The 21636-nt window shown below is 33.6% G+C and overlaps 1 protein-coding gene across 1 annotated transcript in view; it reads right to left on the reverse strand.

Annotated features, from left to right (window-relative positions):
- Positions 1-21636, reverse strand: part of NBEA (neurobeachin) — a 748838-nt gene that overhangs the window by 273770 nt on the left and 453432 nt on the right. Inside the window, 1 exon segment of the mRNA XM_044913201.1 lies at positions 12554-12678. Coding sequence (XP_044769136.1) covers positions 12554-12678 — 125 coding nt within the window.

A 21636-nucleotide genomic window follows, 5' to 3' on the forward strand; every position in this document is an offset into this window, starting at 1 on the left:
TAAAGATAAAAAGAAATTTACAGCAATAGGAAAGCTGTAAATTATATATGTGTGGCTAGTGCACACAGAGAAAAGATATAAACCCAAACATGCCAATTCAAGCTTCTTACCAGTTTTATGCTATTGTTATTTATTTTGCACTAAGTATAGAAATATGGCTTTAATTTGTTAACTATTAAAAATGATATATGTATATATATATGGGTCTATCTAATGTGAATCTACTGTGTAAAAATATATTTTCAATATTATTTGATCTGTACAATTAAATACATGGTCTATGACTCATGATCTGGCCCCTACTTCTTTAACCTCACTATTTTACCAATTTGGTACCTTCACATCTTATAATCCCCAAGAGCTGAACGCTTCTGTTCCCAAACATGCAACACTTTTTCAGGTGTTTAAATCTGACATATGTAATTTCTTTTACATGGAATTCTTTTACCTGCCTTGTCCTTCAAGATTCAGTGTAGTTGATTACTCCCTTTTTTGTATAAACTTTGTATCTTACAAATAAGTCAAAATACATTATCATGATTTTTTGATATTTTTTTCTGCAGTCTTTTATTTGGGTATTATCTTATTAGATATGTGTCAGCTATCAAAGTGGCAATCAATAAATGTTGAAGGACCACATGAAAACATAAGCATAATTCACATGGTAATCATTTTATATGCACACTACATAAGTTACTTCTCTCTTTATGTCCTTTATAGTCTCCTCGTAAATGCTGGATATGAGCTTTGCAATTCTAACTTTATTTTTCCCCCAAACATCTATTAACATATTTTAAAAAGATATTTAGACCTATCTCTTGACTTCAGTTTCTCAACCTGTGAAAGAGGAATAAGTATTTACCAACCAAACTCCCACAGGGTTACTGAAATATTAAAATGAGACAATGGATATTAAAATACTTTGAAATGTGTGAAGCTTATTTATAGAAGCAGCTTTCAAAATGACTGTTAAAATTTTGGTAAAATACATAAATTGGCAAGATATTAGAAGAGATTACTAAGTATATAACTTAAAATTGAACAAGAATACAGCCAGTGCTTTGCTGCTTATAATAATGCTTCTGAGATTTATATAAAGGAGGAAAAAAGCAGGCTGATGTGAGGTTTAAAAGACTCAAGATAACTCATGCATGTAAGGTCTCAGTACAATGCCTAACAAACAACAGGTATTCAACAAGTAATGGTTTCCTTTCCTTCAGTTGGGATTAATCTTTTTCCCTCTGCCATGCTGTCATTACTCTGTTTATAATAGTCAGCACAATGAAATATGAGCCTTCATCTCCTCCCCTGATGGTATGCTCCCTGAAGACAGGAAGGATAGCTTGTAGACAGGGGCCATGAAGTGACTGTGAAATTAAATGGAGTGTAAACAGCTTACATTAAAAAACTGTTTCCTCCCAATGACCGTAATGCTCATTTAAAGATATTATTAAATAAAACTACACAAGCATCGATGTATTTGACATGTGTTTTTGATTTTGTATATTGGTATGTTAAGAATATAAGAGTTTTTAGTATCTTAGATATCTGAAGGAAAAGAACAGCTTTCTCAACAAAGTTGGTATCAGAATTTGCTTTAGAGAATTATACATAGATAATGCATTTAATATATACTTCTCTTCCATCACTTGAAGAAAATGGGCAGAACAGAAATTCAGTTTTATTTCAATTTCATCTAAATGTAACATCAGGAAAAATTCTAATGTTTCTAAACATCTGGAAGTCAGTTTCACAAAAGGACATTCTTTCGTGAAAGAGAAATTCTTTTCAATATACACCACTTCACGATATTTCTAGCCTGTAAAATGTTTTGAAAAAATCTACCCCTATTTAAATAAGATAAAATGCTGCAATTCAATGTCAGTTATACTTCAATAATTAAAAAAATGCTGCAATTCATATTCAAACCTAAATGCTTTCCTTTAGAAGTATTAATGACATATGAATTCCTTGGGATATTTTAAAATAAAGATTACTTTTTCCTCATTAAAGCTGAAATCAGAGCAACAAATACTTTTATAGAACAGTGCTTTTAGAGACTTTAAGTGATATTATTTAATTTTCCTAAAAAGAAAAGATTTTAAGATAAATGTACCTCTCAACTAATTACATTAGGTATGGTGACATGTTATCATGCAATAATAGGTACGAATCAATCTGTTACTGAGAACTTTATAATTTTAAACATTTCAGATAAGATGAAAGAACGTTTTTTACTATATTGAAAAACCTATGACTCAAAATATTTTATGCTGACCTTAACGTGATCTGAAAGCAGTAGATACATATGTATACAACACACTTTACTAGTTTACTAAAAAGTAAGTCTTTTTCTTTGTAAATAATTTAAATTCAAAATTAAATTTCGTGTTTGACTTTATACACATAGTATTTTTTTCCTTAAGAAACATAAATAATGCTGACATAAAAGGAAAGACCTACTAAAGACTAAGGACTGAAAAAAAAAATCATGGTTTATATAGAACAAGATTCAAAAAAACCCCAGAGTTTGCAGTGGAAACATCCTAATGATAAAAAACTATTAGTGACACTGAATGAAAATACTACTAAAAAGAATGACTCCAAGTCTCAGGTATCTTTTTTTCTCTTTTACACTTGATGCTGAGTCAGGAGACACTTCATCAACACAAAATCATTTTATGAAAGCAGGTATTTTCACAAATGAAATAGATGGTTTTTATTTGCTGTTTCAAATACACTTTAAGTAAAAATTTGAATGGTTATTGACCAGATTTAATAAACAGATAAGAAATCCGGATGGTTCAGACACCAAATCCCTCCTTTCTTAGCTGTGGGTACTTTAGTCTGAATGCATTAGATTTAACTGTGGTTCCCACTTCATTTTTGTTGACTGAGAATATACTGAATAATCCAAAAGAGGTATTATCTAAACTACCAAAAAACTAAAAACCCAAGATACCAGCTTCAAATTTATAATGAATTTGATTCAGAAATAGTAATCCTTGCCTGAATCAATAATTGATGTTACTTATGGTCCATTTTAGCACATCCTTATATCACATAAAATTAGAGTGTAGCATCCTTTGTGTGTTTACCAATGAAGAACTTGCATAGACTTCTGTTTGTTTCAAACTAGACAAACATTATATCTGCAGGTAGGCTGTTCTCTGAAAAGCTCGAGGAAAATATTCAGTGGTAAAGTGTAGAATTAGCAGTATGGGCATTAATTAAGATAAAGTGTTCGTAGAAATTATTCTGAGAGGTAAATTCTTATTCAGATTAGTTATGCTTGTAAACGATTTACTGGACTATAAGAAATAAAATAAGAAAATGGCTGCCTAACATCAACAGTTATTGCTCAGTGGAAAAGGACATCAAGGACACTTGCAAGTAAAAGAATTGGATCAATATTAACGTGATTTTCATTTCATGCTTCCCCAACTCCAGTAAGCTGACAATATACTCTGATTATGTGAACTGCCTCAGAGTAACACAGAAAAGGTTATTAGAGCAAGAGGTGGAAATGGAATGCACTTTTTATATTGACAGGCGTGCTAATAGAGTATACTGATTTTCCAAGACATGCAATGCATTTTTACAATTTGGTTCTGACAGCAAAAATGGAATTTCATTTATTCCTAATTCAAAATATTCATATGTAGGCAATATTTCTTAGAGCAGGCCAACAAAGGGGATATTCTCAAACAGCATTTTTAAACTGAAAAAAATGCAATTAAAAAGGTGCAAGAAAATATTATTGAATTTAAGTGCAGCACTATATAACTATAAAATGCTAACTTAATAAGCTTCTTAATGGAGTGAACGTAGAAAACTGCATTCTGTGCATTTTAAAGGAAATTTGATAAACCATTATTTTAAGAATATACATGATGATAAATGTGGAATCCCTGTGCGTTTTAGACTGGATATTACTTGGTAGCGTTTTGATTGGCCATGAAGTTAGGGTAATTTTTAAATATTTGAACTAGGATTTTATTATATTAAAAATCACATGGCACACTTTACTTGTGGGAAAAAGTGCTAAAACATATAGAAAACTTGGGGCAGTTTGGAACCCTCTAAACATCATACAGAGCAGAGATGATGCATTATTCATCTTTGTGATTATTTGAGTACACAGCATAGCATTTGGCTCCTATGTTAAAATGCGCTTACAAAAAGAGTAGTATGAAATAAAGTCCATCGAAAACAGCAAAGACAGCTACTTTACATGGTTGTCTGTAGTGGCTTTTATCCTCGTTCTGTGCTTTTCTGGCATTTTCTAGATTTTCTACAATGAGCATGTTTCTCTTCAGGAAGGAAAGAAGGAAGGAAGAAAGGAAGGAAGAAAGAAAAAAAGAATTAAAGAAATCTTGTATCACGAGTCAGGAGGAGTAGATGGCAGATGAGTAGTAGCCTGGAAGAAAGTTCTGGCAATCCTGGGAATTAAAGAAAAGATGATTTGAGCAACTTAGAGGAGAGGGTGGGCACGCTTTCCCTGGCACTGGGTGGCATCAACCTGGGGAATGATGCTTGGTTTTTCTGTGAAAAGCCTGTTACACACTTTGGTGTGGAAAATTTACTTTAAAACCCTGGGAAATGGGAGTAGGAGATATTTTGGTTAGATAAGCAACTGGCTCAGAGACATGGAAGAAAAAAGTAATTAACAAAAATTTCTCTTTAATTATTAAAAAAGGAATAGCTAAGAGGTGGGGCTGAGATAGCTTATTTAAAGCACTTTTAAAAACACCCAGAACATTTTAAAATACATTTTTGTAAATGACACAGGAAGTGCACACTGTAAAGGATACTACTGTACTACAGTGTGTCCTGATATGTCTTTATGGATTATATGTCTCTATAGGCTACAAGAGTAAGCCAAAATTTAACAGGTAAACTTCAAAGTGGAGGAAAGCTCAATAATGCTCTTGCAGTTAAGAAAACTCCAAGTGTACCGACAGGAACACCCTATATAGTAAGAGAAGGGTATTGAGATTGAGCTTTTGTTCTCTCTACCACTTACTAGTTAGCATGTCACCTAACTTCTCTGGTCTGTCATTTTCTCAGATAAAAATCCATTAATGGCTCTGTCTATTGACAAATCCTTGTACAATATGGCCCCCAACGGGCCTTTTAGCCTCATTTTGTACCATTTCCCTACACCGTCCTGTGTTCCATCACATGCCACCGTCTTGCATTCCCTGGACACATTACGTTGTGTTGTGTGGTCCCTTGCTCCACATGGCCACCATCTCACCTACTGGCTTGGGAAGATCTCCATTCATCCTTTCAAGTCCAGCTAAAATTTATTTCTTCAGTTAGGCAAACCCCTTCAGTGAGCTCAGATAGCATTTTAATACACTTCAATAAAAATATTTATCATAGTGCATTGTAATTATTTCTAAATGCAACTGTGTATACACTTTATGAAAAATGAGTCTAAAAGAATATAAGTAAGATTATGAACAGCTCCATGCCACTCAGCAGTAATATAATTTTGTCAGCTCTCTATCTTAAACAGCCTTCGATGCTCTAAGTGGAAATAAAGTGCAGACATAAAAAATACATTTCAGAATTTGAAAATACCATATTTGTAAGACCTATTTCATAGGAATCCCATTCTTCAATGCTATTACTGAAAATGATGAAATGATGTGGCCAAAATACTGTATGTATACCTTGAAGTTAATCAATTATCAATTAAATAAAAAACATCAGTGAGAAAAAACCCAGCAACTAAATACATAAATTGAATTAATGTGGATACTCTAAATGGAATAAACAGAAAATCTCATTTCCTGTTTTCAAGTGGTTTGTATCTCAGATTATGACACGTCCAAAGTCAAGTATTTTCTGAAATCTTTACAAAGTGGCCTATCACAAAATGCAAAATATTGAGGCCATTCAAAGGAATAAGTTCGGCTCTTTTATGGCTTCATGTCTTGGTAATTTCTGTTACTACCACCATTCCTGGCTCACCTGGTAAATTCCTAATCTCTCAAGACAGTTTCTAAGTAATTACTTCTAAGAAGTCTACTCCAACCCACCAGACTCTCCCACTCTCACCTGTGCTCCTTTATGAACTACTACCTCTGTCTATGATAACTCCTTCTTTCCAGTAGACCAGGATTTTCCGACCTCGGGACTAGTGACATTTAGGGCTGGATTTCTGTTGTTGTCATTGTTCTGCGGAAACTGTCCTGTGCATGACAGGGTATTTTAGCAGCAGTCTCTGTTCAGTAGATGCTGGTAACACATGCGCACCTCCACCGCGCTACACTATGTGCTCTTAGAAGGTAGAAACGGTCTCAAACTCTGAAGCCAGCATCTAGCACATGCGTGGCATGTAGAAGATATTCAGTAAATGCTCTTAAATTAATAAAGTTATTTGATTTTTCTGAATCCGTTTAAAGCCTACCATCTGAATTTTCAACACAAAACAGGGAGTTGTTAGAACATTTGTTGATACAAAAATGCTATATAGTCTGTAAAATGCATTTGATAGGCATACCTTATGACTTAGTATTTATATAATCTGTTTTAATTATTTTAAGAGACTATAAGAACCAAAGGGTGAAGGAGCGCCTGGTGGCTCAGTCAGTTAAGCGTCTGCCTTGGGCTCAGGTCATGATCTCAGGGTCTCTGCTCAGTGGGGAGTCTGCTCCCTCTCCCTCTAGCCCTCTCCCCTGTTCCTGCTTTCACTCGCTCTCTCTCTCAAACCAATAAAGAAAGAAAAAAAATCCTAAAAAAAGAAAAAGAACAAATGATGAAGACAATGCTATGATATTAAAATATGACAGTGGCACCAAAAAGAGTGAAAGATGGTTCCCTGCATTTCTTTTTCTCCCTCTCTTTTCAAAGAGTTTACATCATTCACTTTTTTTTAAAGATTTTATTTATTTATTTGAGAGAGAGAATGAGATAGAGAGCATGAGAGGGGGGAGGGTCAGAGAGAGAAGCAGACTCCCTGCTGATCAGGGAGCCCGACGTGGGACTCGATCCCGGGACTCCAGGAACATGACCTGAGCCGAAGGCAGTCGCTTAACCAACTGAGCCACCCAGGTGCCCTACATCATTCACTTTTAAGTGAATTATTTTAACCATAATCAGATCACCTAGTTCATTCCAGATATGGAGAGTCAATTAATAATATACCAATTAAAATGGAGTATTCAATGAACAGTAAGATGTTTGTTAGTGTTTCTACATAAGACAAACAACAGGCTATTTAGTAAAAAAATCAAGTCATATTTCTCAAATATGATAATAATTATAAACTCTTAAAATAGAAGTCAGATAATTAGCTTTTTTCTCAACAATTTTTATAGACGCATTAGACTTTTTTATTCTCAGCGCTTTCCTTATTTCTGCAAGTAGCACATTACAGTAGCCATGCATATACCATCAAAACTAATTTAATTCCAGATTCATTACAGAGCTGATTTTTATTCATCAAGGTCATATCTTGATGGCTTCACAAGCTTAGATAAATCAGGTGTTAAGTAGACACATCTCTGAGGAACTTAAGGATGTTCTCATTTGCAGTTCTCAGCATATCTTATTATTTATTGCCAAAGAAATGACTGATTAACTTTGTCATCTTTGCTCCATGTTTTTTTTTCTTCCAGCTGAAGCAGCCTGCCCTCTTCTGCGATGCCTGATCAGACCTATTTAAGATGATGTCTTTGATCACAGACATGGGGGAGCTTGCGATCTTAGGCTTTGATGAAACATTGTTCCACTATAATTTTATGGAAGGGAAACAGAGTCCTAAATGATAATTGACAGTCAACAAAGACAATCAAACTTATTAAGATTTTGCACTATCCTTTGACAGCATCATCTTTAAGCACCAGAAATATACTAGAAGTTGACCAGTTGAGGTTTTATTTAAACATATAAATATACAAAATCTCCCGTTGCAATCATTTCCTCATTAGCTAATTTGCCCTGAAGAAGAAAACCTTGCAAGTCAGAAGATGTATTTATGAGTTTTAAAATATTTTCCTTATATTCTTCCTTATGGTCTGTAAAATTCCTAGTTATCAATTAAATTTGCACTTATATGAAATTTTACTATTAGAAAACACCTAAATAACATACTTAATACATACAAAATTAGAACATTAAACATCAGGAAAAAAAATTCACATGCCTCTAGGTTTTTATTAATCACATTCCAACACCAAGGCTGAAAGTATATCAAATCACACCAAATCTTTTGCACATGACAACCTCATAAATTATTCAACTCATTAGCATTACTAAGAAGCATGAAAAACTCCATCAGTATTAAGGATGTTTTCTAATAGAAAAAGGTCAACCAAAAGTTTTAATAATGAAATCGGAGGGAAAGCTTTCCAAAGTCAATATGAAACAAAATTATTGTCCTTTTTGTCTTCTTGAAAATATATCCAATTCTGATTATTTGCTCATATAAAAGAAAGCCCTGTTAAGATATTTGCTTTGTGGCTCCACATAAATTGTCTGAAAAGAATGTCCAAATTATGGCTAAATATTTTTGCCCATCCCATGAAAGTTTAACTACAATTTAATCTAAATGTTTGAATTTAGGGAAAAGTCAAGTGATTCAAAAAGTTTTAAATAAAATATTAAGTCTGCTAGTTCAGTTTCAGTTCTTTTACATGAATCCAGGCTCACAGTCTTGAAACTGAGCATACCAGGAATGAACAGATAGACCTGACCAGTGTTCAAATCCCAGGGACTGCTCTGATGGCCATTTAAGTATTCCCTATTGAAGTAATTGAAGGATATTTCCTCAGCTTGTACAACCTGTTTAAAATTCTGAAAACTCTGATCATTGATTCAAACACTCTAGCCATACTGAAAGTTCCACTCATAAAATATCCTTCCATTCCTAAAAGAATTTTGTTGCCACAATGTAGAGGAATACAAAAATTATTTTGACCAGAGATTATAGCAGAGTTTCTGGGCATTTAATGCTTAACTTTCAAGATAGAATGCATAGGGAAATTGAAATAGTATAATTATTTAACATAGAGGAAGGAACACATTGAATTTCAATTTGTCCTAGAAGCCCTCTCAAAATGTGAAGGTTTATACAAAAAATACACCTTTTCTATGTCTACACAAACCCAATCATTCAATCATTTGGGTGTTAGTCTACCCACTGCTAGACTCTAAGATACTTAAACACATTTAAATGTGTAAAGGCAGGCAGAGTGGCCAGATGATGGGCTGAATTTTTGACTTTTATATGAATGTTTTAGCAATATGTGAATACAAAAGCTTTATTTAAAATACACAAAACGTGTTTTCAGTTAAGGTTTTCAACATTTATTTTTATTGGATAAAGTGCTTTGTAATAATTACTGATATTTATTTCCTATTTCTTCTGAAGAAATACTTTCTATATGGGTTAGGAGGCACATTAAGAGTTTGGAGGATGATTCAATATCACGTTTTTCTCTTAGCAGTTTGTAATTCCTCATTCTATTTCTTTTCTTGTTTTTTTTTTTTAATTTATTTACTTATTTGAGAGAGAGAGAGATGAAAGGAGGGAGGGACAGAGGCAGAGGGAGAGAGAATCTCAAGCAGACTCCCTGCTGAGAATGGAGCCCCATGTGGGGCTTGATCTTATGACCCCCGAGATCATAACCTGAGCTGAAATCAAGTGTTGGACACTTAACTGTCTAAGCCACTCAGGTGCCCCACCTCCTTCTATTTCTTTTTTTTTTTTTTAAGATTTTTTTATGTATTCATTTGAGACACAGAGATACAGAGAGAGAGAGAGAGAGAGAGAGAGAGAGAGAGAAAGCATGAGCAGGGAGAGAGGCAGAGGGAGAGGGAGAAGCAGGCTCCTCGCTGAGCCAGGAGCCCGATGTGGGGCTCGATCCCAGGACCCTGGGATCATGACCTGAGCTAAAGGCAGACGCTTAAGCATCTGAGCCACCCAGGTGCCCCCCCACCTCCTTCTATTTCTATGAACAGATCACACCAGGGAGTACTTTTCCACTCACTCTTGACAATCCTCCATATTTTACTCCCTACCTACTGTCAGCATGGTTCCAAAAGTCCACTGATGTGAACTGTGATGAAGGTTGAAGGAGTATGCTCTTACGTTGTTTTTGGAGGTAGAATTGTTTTAGTTCTCCTTTGTCTTCCATCACATGACCCTAATCCTGACAATGATGTGATAATAACTCTGGCGTGGGTACCATATAGCTTTCCTGAATATTTTACGGCATACATGTGGTCTTTGTTCTAGATATGAATAAAATAAAAAAAATACCCGTTTCCTTCTATCAAAGAACCCAACTCAAGAGAGATAGTAAGTTGTGAATACTGATGATGATGATTCAGTATTTAAAATTCATAAACTGCTATATATTTTAAAATACTCTTATACCACACACACAGGATATTTAGTATCACCTACATCTTCCATCTATTTCAAAATTAGACTACTATTTTCAGTTTAGGTTCATTAACAATAGTTACTATGTTACCATAACCTATCAGATGTCTTAAAAGATTTTAAGGTAGGGGCGCCTGGGTGGCTCAGTCGTTAAGCGTCTGCCTTGGGCTCAGGTCATGATCCCAGGGTCCTGGGATCGAGCATCGCATCGGGCTCCCTGCTCCGCGGGAAGCCTGCTTCTCACTCTCCCACTCCCCCTGCTTGTGTTCCCTCTCTCGCTGTGTCTCTCTCTGTCAAATAAATAAATAAAATCTAAAAAAAAAAAAAAGATTTTAAGGTAAAAGATTTTAAAATTTGTTTCTGATAGGCTTTAACAATGGTTTAATAATAGAGATATTTTATAAATTAAACCAAGTTTCCACTTTTATAGAGAACCAAAAAATTTTTTTTCTAAGAGACTTTTTAAAAGCAACCTATAGAATGCTGAATGTAGTAAAATGTGGATCCTATGTAATTAAACCCTCCGCAACTCATTATTACCAATAATATCAATTTAGCCTAACTCTGTTACAAATTGTCTCTAGATGTTTCTGTTTTCAAATGGGATGAATTCAAATAGGATGAGTTGGTGAAAAAGTCTAAATTATTGGGTATACGAAATGGAGTTTAAATAATTTTAAGTTTACATTACAAAGCATGCCACTTGAAGTAGGTATTTCTAAAAATCTCTTCTACAGAGCATAAAGATAATACCTCATTTTAAGCATAATTATAATACCTCAAGTTAAGTTTAAATCCTTAGGGGCTAAAAAATCCCTTTGGTGATCTCTCTTGTTGATTGAAGAAATCCCCTATAGTACTGGTCAACTATAAGTTTTCTTTCTAGTATAATCTTTCTGTTAGTTACTTTTATCATATAAAGTTATGTTGTAACTTTTATCTTAGGCATAATAGCTTCATATGAAATCCTTGTGTATTTATTTAACTATGTTTGACTCTTACTAAGTTATACCAATCCACAGACTATTTGCACAACAAATTTTAAAAGCTTTGCACATTTTCTTTTTATCAAGATTAAGTATTTTCTCTGTTTAATCCATCAAGAACATGAATAGTTACGAATGTTATAAACTATGGTAAATTTTAAAACAGATGGCTCACTTATCACACTCAAGTAAATGAAAATTAACCTAATAATAACAAAAGTAATTGTAAGAATAAAAGTGGTTAATAACAAAAATGTATAAACAGTATTCATCAACGGTATTTTCTGAGTGTACAGAGTTTGTAAAATTTTGAGATGGTAAATCACACTTAAACTTGTTAGAGCACTTAAAAATGGGACAAAATAGTCCTATTTATACTTCTTGGTAGACAGCAAGTATTTTCATGTTTTCTATTTATTATACATTTTTTAAAAGACAAATTAGGTTAGTTCTACTGTAGTGTGACAGTTGATGATATCTTTAATGTGAGATGGTCTTTTTTAAACTTTATTTGCAACCCAATGGAGGGCTGGGAACTTAAATGGACATATTGTAGCAGGATTTATTTTAATTTTATTTTTTTAGACAGAAAAGAATAGACTACTAATAAAATAGAGAATGTCACGTAATGAGATTATTAATAAGGCATTTGTTTCAATTAAATATACAACTATGTGCATATATATATAAATACAAATGCCACATGTATGTGCATATATATTTCATGTATATATGTATATTCACACAGTATACATGAGTGTGTGTATACATATACAAATTATCCATAAAAATATTTAAGTCTGAGTACTCAATTATAATCATATGTATTTTTTACACCTTGTGTCTTGGTCACCAAAGTTTGAAAGACACTGAAAAAGAAACTCACTTTACTCTTGTTTTAGGCTGTATGAGATGGACATTGGGTAATAACCAGTTATATAAGGTCTTTTAGTCTATTAAGAAGCTGAAAGGTCTAACATACATCATGGGCGAAGAACTGGGTTGATTAAGTGTCACCTACATGATGCTGAAGGATAAAGCAGAACATAGTATTTTTGACTTACAACATGGAGAATTTTAAGTGTTAGTGAAAAAAATGAATTACCAACCACAAAGAGTTATGTCATATCCAGAGTATTTTTGTGTAAGAGGCATTGATACTGACCATACTCTACTGCAGCCTTGAGGAGTGCTTCAGCGTGAGTGGAGCCAAACGCATTACGAACAAACCGTCTCCTTCGGCGAAGATCATCTTCCCAGTAATCCAAACGCCAGAAATCATGCAGTTGGCTAGGAATGAGAAAATAAACAGTCGTCACTATTAATAACAATGTAAAATGGGAAATATATTTTTTTACACAACATTAAAGCTTTATTTCCTTGGTCTCAAAGGAAAATTAAGATGATTTTGGAGATCTTTATCTTTTACAATTGTGTTTACATACATGTTTCCTGTACAAATGACCAAAACTTAAAATAGTAACATTCTTATATTTTAAGCCCTGTAATACTCAGTTCTGCTTTCTCTACAATGTTCTTCCTTCTCCTGAAAACATTAATCATGGGGAGTTTAGTAACAAATGCAGCCTCAAATTACAAGTATTAATGGCACAGTTTTCATTCTTTTACACTGTTTTTAACAAGGCTTGTAAATCACAGGACAGACCTCACTACAAATAGTTTGCAATTTAATGACCACGGTTTCTTAGTAGACTGAATTAAGAACCATAAAATATTGCCCAGTTGGATTTGGTGGAATAATGATTAAAATAATGTGCTGAAATATTCATTGAAATAATTCCCTGCTGCCCACAGCAACCTGAGAAAAGTGCAATTTTATCCATTATTAATAATACTGAATTAGAGCTGCAAAAAATTCCAGTATGTGGTAATTGTCTTGGTAAATTATTATTCTAACACTAACAGAGTCCTTGGATGATTTTACCACTTTCAGCTAATATAAACAATTAACAAGCATGGCCTTCATGGAGTTAACATTGTCTAAACTATGTTGCGCTCTAAACTGGTATTAAAAATCCACGAGATATTTCAGAATCTACTGAAATCTGTTCATTGTATATCAATGGAATGTTTCATGATATAATTTTTGTTTTCAATTTAATTTCAATAAATGTTGGTGATAAATGCCACTGTTTGAAAAGTCTGTTTTTCTCTATCTACAGTATTTGGAGTAACATATTCAAGAGATAATATTCTAATTTTCCTGAGCAGCACTATTCATAAAAACACATAAAATGCTTTCATAGAAGATTTGATTTCATTTTTATTTTGCTAATTTATTGTAAAAGAATAGCACATTTGATTAAAGCAGGAACTGTGTATGTTTTGCTCATCATTATATCTCTAGTGCAATGACAGAACATACTATTTTTTACACAATGTTTTAAATAAATATTCAATGAATTAATTATACCAATTTGGTACTTTGGAGATACAGAGACATATATAGTCATTAAGAACAATAATTTACTTTCGAAAAACATTTTGGATTTTATGACTATACAATTTTGTTTCCCACCACTTAATTGTAAAAGAATATAACGAGGTAAGAGATATATGAGAAGAACATTAAAATTATAAGCATTTGAAGTATATTTGAATATACTTGTTTTTCTACACATCATAATTATTATAACTTTATTTTTCTGTCAAAATAAGATTACCTAAGAATAATGGTTGTAAGTGTCTCTGTCATTAATTTAAAATAGGACAATTTCTGGGGCACCTGGGTATCTCAGTTGGTTAAGTGTCCAACTCTTGATTTCAGCTCAGGTCATGATCTCAGGGTTGTGTGATCAAGCCCTGCTTTGGGCTTCATGCTGGGCATGGAGCCTGCTTAAGATTCTCTCTCTCCCTCTCCCTCTGCCTCTCCCTCCCAGCCCCCATTCACGTTCTCTCTCTTTCTAAAAAAATAAAAATAAATAAATAAAATGAAATAAAATAGGACAAGTTCTCTCCTTACAAATACAAACTAATCCTAGTGATTTAAGGAAGACCCGGCTAAAATCTCGTTACAAAGGTTTCCTTAAGAGTACGTTAAAATTAAGTTTTGAATTCACCAGGAGAGACAGATCTAATGTTATCTAAAATTTCTAACTATACACATACTTTTCTATATTCCTCCTATTAAGCATGACTGAGAAAATTTGGACACTATATGTAAGACAAATATAACAAGACTCTGAGAGGAGGAAAGCAGAAGGCAGACTGGCTAACGACCCCAGGGCCTAAGAAACAACATAGTGGCATTCCCAGAGTTATCTTTTTGCCTCATATATCCTAGACTTTGAAGCAAAGACACTAGCAACCCACATAGACTAATGAGTGTAGACCAAAAAAAAAAAAATCCCCCAAAAGCCTGTTTTCTCTAGCCAAAGAACCAAGAAAGGTGCAGCCCAGCAAGACAGAAAACCTGTGGACAACTACTGTACTGCAGCCATCACCACAGAGAAACTGTGGATCCACCTACTCACACCAGAAAGTATGAGTGGGAAGCCTACATCAGACCCTAATCAAGGTGTAATGCCATACCCTATCATCCTCACCAGCATGGTAACAGAGAAAGTCAAATAGGGAAACAGTACTTTCATCTCTGTTGACTGGTAACACGGTATCCCACCTCATGAAGTCAGTGGAGACCATGTGGAGGGCCTGAAATCCACCCCCTCCCCCACTCCAGCTAGACAGTAATGAGGTATCCTTCTCCCTCCCCACTGTGGTGCTATCAGGGCAGGCCTAGTAGAGAGTTAGGACTTTCACCATTGATCAACACCAATGAGGCTACCCCTACTCGTGGACACCACACAAGATCTGGAACTCCCACCCCTGCCAAGCAGTAATGAGGAGCTGCTTACTCTCTGGATATCAGCAGAGTCCGAGTGGGGAAACTAGATTTCTACCTCCACATGGCAGTAAAAATGCAGTGCTTCCCTGTTTCTCCTAATGGAGCAATGTCAGAGAAAGTCAACTAAAATAGAAGGTTTAAATAAGATACAAAATATCTCAGAGAAGAATAAGAAAATATCCTGCTTCAATCCAAAGTTACCTGTCATTCCAAGAACCTGGAAGATCTCAAACAGAATGTAAAAAGTCATCCGTAGATGCTAACAACTGAGATGAAAGGGATGTTAGAATTTTCTGGCAAGGATTCTAAACCATGTGTGATTTTAAAAATGCTTCACTAAGCACTTATGAACATGTTTGGGGCAAATAAAAAAAAATAGCAAGCCACAGGAAAGAAAGAAAAAGTCTCACTCAGCAAAAAATTAGAAGATGTAAAAAAGTATCAAGTAAGTATTTTAGAACTGACAATATAAAAACCAAAAAAAAAAAAAAAAAAAAAAAAGCTCAGTGGATGGGCTCAATAGCAGAATTAAAGGGACAGAAGAAAAAATTAGTTAAATGGCAGATACAGCAATAAATATTGCCCAATCTGCATAACAGAGAAAATGGACTGAAAAAAATGAACAAAGCCTCAGGGATCTATGGATTATAATATCTAATTTGGGTCACTGGAGTTCTGGAAGGAGAGAGGAAAGAGCGCAGGGATGAAATATTCCCTAAAAAAATAATGGCTGAATACTTCCCAAATCTGGCCCCAAAGCAAAATGTACAGATTTAAAGAAGCTGACTAAACTCCATACATAATAAACCTGAAGAAATTTATGCCAAGACACATCATGATTAAACATCTGAAAACAAAGAATAAATAAAAAATCTACAAAACAGCCAGAGAAAAACGACACCTCATCTACAGGATATAAAATACTTAGAATGACAGCATATTTTACATCAAAAGCTATGGTGGCCAGAAGAAATGGTCAAGTATTTTTATGTGCTGAAAAAAAGAACTGTCAACTCAGTTTTCTGCAACCAGTGAAAATACCCTTCGGGAATAAAAAATAAAGATTTTTCAGATGAAGGAAAATAAAGTATTTGTTGCCATTGGGGCTAGTCTAAAAAACGGCTATAGGCAGTCTTATAAACACAAAGGAAGCAATCAAAGGAACACTGGAACACCAGGAAGGAAAAAAGAACATGATAAGCAAAATATGAGCAAATATATAGGTTTTCCTTTTCTTCTTGAGTGTCCTAAATTATGTTTTACCATTGAAGCAAAAATTATAACACTGCCTGTTGTGGTTCTAAGTGTGTGTAGAGATAATATTTAAGAGAGATATACTATAAATGGGGGAGGGTAAAGGGATGTAAAGGAAGTAAAGATTCTATACTTCATTTGGACTGGTAAAATGACACCACCAGTACACTGTGATAAAATACATATACAACCTCTAAAAAGGCAACCACTAAAAAAAGCTATATAAAGAGATATACTCAAAAATGCTACGGATAAATCAAAATGGAATTCCAAAAAATGTTCAAGTAATCCACAGGAAGGCAGGAAAAACAGAGCAATAAGAAACAAGGATAACAAACAAAAAACAAATAATAATGTTTTAAAAAGAATGCTGTCTATAAGAAACCAACTTCAAATATAATATAGGCAGGTGGAAAATAAAAGAATAAAAAAGATCTATCATTCAAACATTAATCAAAGGAAGCAGGAATGGCTATATTAATATCAGATAATCACCTACTACAGAAAAAATAAAATTACTAGAGACAAAGAAGGACCTTATGTAATGACAGATGGGCCAATCTACCAATTAGACACCAATCCCAATGTGTATGTGCCAAACAACAGAGCTGCAAAACAAGTCAAAGAAAAACTGGTAAACTGAAAGAGACAAAGACAAACACAGAGTTATAGTGTCTGTATATACATCCTTCTTTTCAGGAATTGATAGAGCACTTAGACAGAAGATCAGCAAAGATATAGAAGAACACAATACCACCACCAACCAACATATTTGGAACACTCCAACTAACAACGGCAGAATACAAATTGTTTTCAAGTGTCTATGGAACTTATATATTACCAAGATAGACCATATGCTGGGCCACAACACATATCTAATAAATTTAGAAGAACTGAAATGATACAGAGTACTCTCCTACAAAAATGGAATAAAGATAGAAATCAATAACAGAAAGGCAATAGAAAAAAATTCTCTAAACTCTTGGAAACTAAAGCAACACACTACTAAATTACCCATGAGTCAAAAAATAATTCTCAAGGGAAAACAAAAAATACAATGAATTGAATAAAAATTACAATAAAAATATCAAAGTTTCTAGGACACAGCTAAAACAGTAATGATAGGAAAATTTATAGTACAAATACACACATTAGAAAAGATGAAATATTTCAAATCAATACTCTAACCTCTCACTTTGAGAACATAGAAAAATAAGAGCAAAGCAAACAGAGGAAGGAAATAATAAAGATAAAGGTAGGAATTGGGCACGTGAGTGGCTTAGTCGGTTAAGCGTCTGCCTTTAGCTCAGGTCAGGATCCCAGGGTCCTGGGATAGAGTCCTGCATTGGGCTCCCTGATCAAAGGGGAGTCTGCTTCTCCCTCTACCCCTCTCCCCTGCTCTCATGATCTCCCTCTCTCTCTCCCTCCCTCTCTCTCTCTCGGATAAATAAATAAAATCTTAAAAAAAGATAAAAATAGGAATCAATGAAATTCAAAACAGAAAAACAATAGAGAAAAGTCAATACAACAAAGAGCTGATTCTTAAAAAATACCAATAAAACTGATAAAGGAAAAAGAAGACACAGATTACCGATATCTGCAATGAAACAGTGTATACAATTACAGACCCTGAAGACATCAAAAGCATAATAAGTAAATACTATGAAATACTCCATACACATAAATTTGACAGCTTAAACAAAATGGACCAATTCCTCAAAGAGTACAAACTACCACAGCTCACTCAATATGAAATAGATAATATGAATAGACCACTAACTATTAAGAAAATTTAATACATTTGAAACTGCCCCCAAAGAATCTCCAGGCCCACATGGTTTTACTGGAAAATTCTATCAAATATTTAAAGAAAACTGACCCTAATTATACATGATTTACCTAGAAAAAAGAGAAGGAAACATTTCTCAATTAATTTTATAGTTAGTATAACACCAAAATAAAAACCAAACAACAGTACAAAGAAAGAAAACTACAGACCTATATCCCTTATGAATATAGACTAAAAACCCTTAATAAAATATTAGCAAATAGAATTAGTCAATGTATAATAAAAATTATACATGATGACAAGTGAAGTTTATTCCAAGGAAGCAAGTTTGGTTCAGTATTTGAAAATTAATTAATGACAAGTGAAGTTTATTCCAGGGAAGCAAGTTTGGGTCAGTATTTGAAAATTAATTAATATAATCCACCACATTAACAGCTAAAGGAGAAAAATCATATGATCACATTAGTCATTATAGAAAAGAATTTGACACAATTCAACATGCATCCATGAAAAGAAATTTCCAGAAAAACAGGAATAAAGGAAAATTTCCTCAATTCGATAAAGCATCTACAAAAACCCTATAGCTAAATTATACTTAAAGGTGAAGGACTGAAGGATTTTCTCCTAAAACTGTGAAAAATACAAAATATCTGCTCTCACAGCTCTTATTCAACATACTACAGGAATTTTTAGCCAATGCAATAAAGCAAAAAAGAAGAAAGGGAATACAGAATAGGAAAGGGAGAAATAAAACTGTCCCTATTTGCAGATGACATTATTGTTTATGTAGAGAATCACATAAAATCTATCAAAAACTCCTGAAACTAATGACTAAGATTAACAAGGTTACAGGATAAACTCACAAATATCAATTTTGTTTCTATATGCTAGCAATGAACACATGAACAGTGAAAGAAAAATACAATTTAAAATTAGAAAAAAAGAGAGAAATACTTAGTTATAAATCTAAAAAAAACATGTATAGGACTTGTGTAATGAAAACTACATAATAATGATGAAAAAATAGAATAATATCTTTTAAAAAATGGAAAGCCATACCATGTTCATGGACTGGAAAATTCAACATAGTAAAAATATCAATTCTCCTCAAATTGATATACAGGTTTAACAGAATACCTATCAAAATTCCAGCAAGATTTTTAGTAGATATGAACAAGATTATTCTACAACTTATATAACAGAAGGTTAAAGTGGGAGGAACCAGTCTACTTGATTTCAAGACATTAAATAGTTTAAGACTGTGTGATACTGGCCGAAGGACATAGATTAATGAAATAGAGAATCAAGAAATAAACCCACACAAGTATGACCAACTTATTTTGACAAAGGTTGAAAACCAATTCAATGGAGGAAAGATATCTTTTCAGTGAATTGTACTGGAGCAATTGAACATCCATAGGCAAAAAGAAAAAAAACAACACCCCCCCCAAAAAAAAATTTAAAAAAGAGACAAAAACCCCTGACCTAAATCTCATACCTTTAAAAAAATTAACTCAAAATGGTTCAGAAACATAAATAATTGTAAAACTATAAAAATTTGGGGGAAGAAAAGGAGAAAATCTTTGGTACAGGGCTAGGTAAAGAGTTTGTAGACTTGACACTGAAAGCATAAGCCTGGAAAGGGAAAATTGATAAAGTAGACTAAATCGAAATTAAAAACATTTGCTCTACAAAAGAACATATTAAGAAGATGAAAAGAGGAGGTGAAACTATTTGCAAATCACCTATCTGACAAAGAACTAAAATCTAGAATATATAAAAAATTCTCAAAACCCAACAGTAAAAAGAGCAAACTATACAAATAGAACATGGGCATAAGACATGAAGAGACATTTCACTGAAGAAGATATACAGATGGCAAATACACACATGAAAAGATGTTCAGTAACATTATCCATTAGGGATAGGCAAATTAAAACCACATGAGATATTACTGTACACCTATCACAAATGCTAAAATAAAACAAAGTGACATCACAAAATGCTGGTAAAAAAATACAGAGAAGCTGGATCACTCATTTATTTGCTGGAAAGAATGTAAAATAGAATAGTTATGGTGGAAAACAGTTTTCTTAAAAAATTAAACATGCAGTTATCATTTGACCCAGTAATTGTACTCGTGGACATTTATCCTAGAAAAATGAAAACTTATGGTCACAGTAAAACATATAACAAATGTGTATAGCAGCTTTATTTGTAATACCCCCAAATTGGAAACAACCCAAATGTCCTTCAACAGGTAAATGATTAAACATATGCAGCAGGAAATTACTAAAAGTATGTTTCTCCTTTACTGTTTTAGAGTTAAAAAATAAGTCCTTATGTTAATTAACATAAATTAACATAAATTACTCAGCAGGAAAGTAAGACAAACTATTGATACATACAACAACCTGGATGAATCTTCACAGAATTATGCTGATTGAAAAAACCCATCGCAAAAATTACATACAGTATGATTCCATTTATGTAACATTCTTGAAATGACGAAAGTGTAGAAATGAAGAACAGACTAGAGTCTCCCGGGGTTTTAGGAAAAGAGAGTCAGGAATGGGGTGGGTGTATTGACAATAAAAGAGCAACATGAGGGATCCTTGTGAAAATGGAAATACTCTGTATCTTGACTGTATCAATATCCTGGTTGTAATATTGTACTGTAGTTCTACAAGATGCTACCATTGGCAGAAACTAGGTAAAATGCACATGGGATCTGTCTTATTTCGTTTTTGTTTTTTAAATTACATTCAGTTAGCCAGCATTAGTTTTTGATGTAGTGTTCAATGATTCATTAGTTGTGTATAACACCCAGTGCTCATCACCACAGGTGCCCTCCTTAATACCCATCACCCAGTTACCCCATCCCCCCACCCCCTCCCTTCTATAACCCTCAGTTTGGTTCCTGGAGTCCAGAGTCTCTCATGGTTTGTCTTCCTCTCTGATTTCTTCCCATTCAGTTTTCCTTCCCGTCCCCTGTGGTCCTCTGCACTATTCCTTATGTTTCACATATGAGTGAAACCACCCTAAAATTTGTATGGAACCAGAAAAGACCCTGAATCACCAGGGCAATGTCTTATTTCTTAAACTGCATGTGAATCTACAATTATCTCAAAATAAAGTTCAGTTTTAAACATGTCCTCACCCTACTGAGATTTCAATATATATGTAAAATTGCCTATACTCACACAAATGATGAAGTAATACAAATTAATTTTTTTAATTTCCAAATTCAGCATCCTATACCTCCTTTATATTTATTTACTTTTCATGATGAAAACACACTTTTCCTCCACTATCTCTGTTCCCCAAAGAACTCTGGATA

This window comes from Neomonachus schauinslandi, chromosome 3 (genome assembly GCF_002201575.2).
Source record: "Neomonachus schauinslandi chromosome 3, ASM220157v2, whole genome shotgun sequence".
Lineage (NCBI taxonomy): Eukaryota > Metazoa > Chordata > Mammalia > Carnivora > Phocidae > Neomonachus > Neomonachus schauinslandi.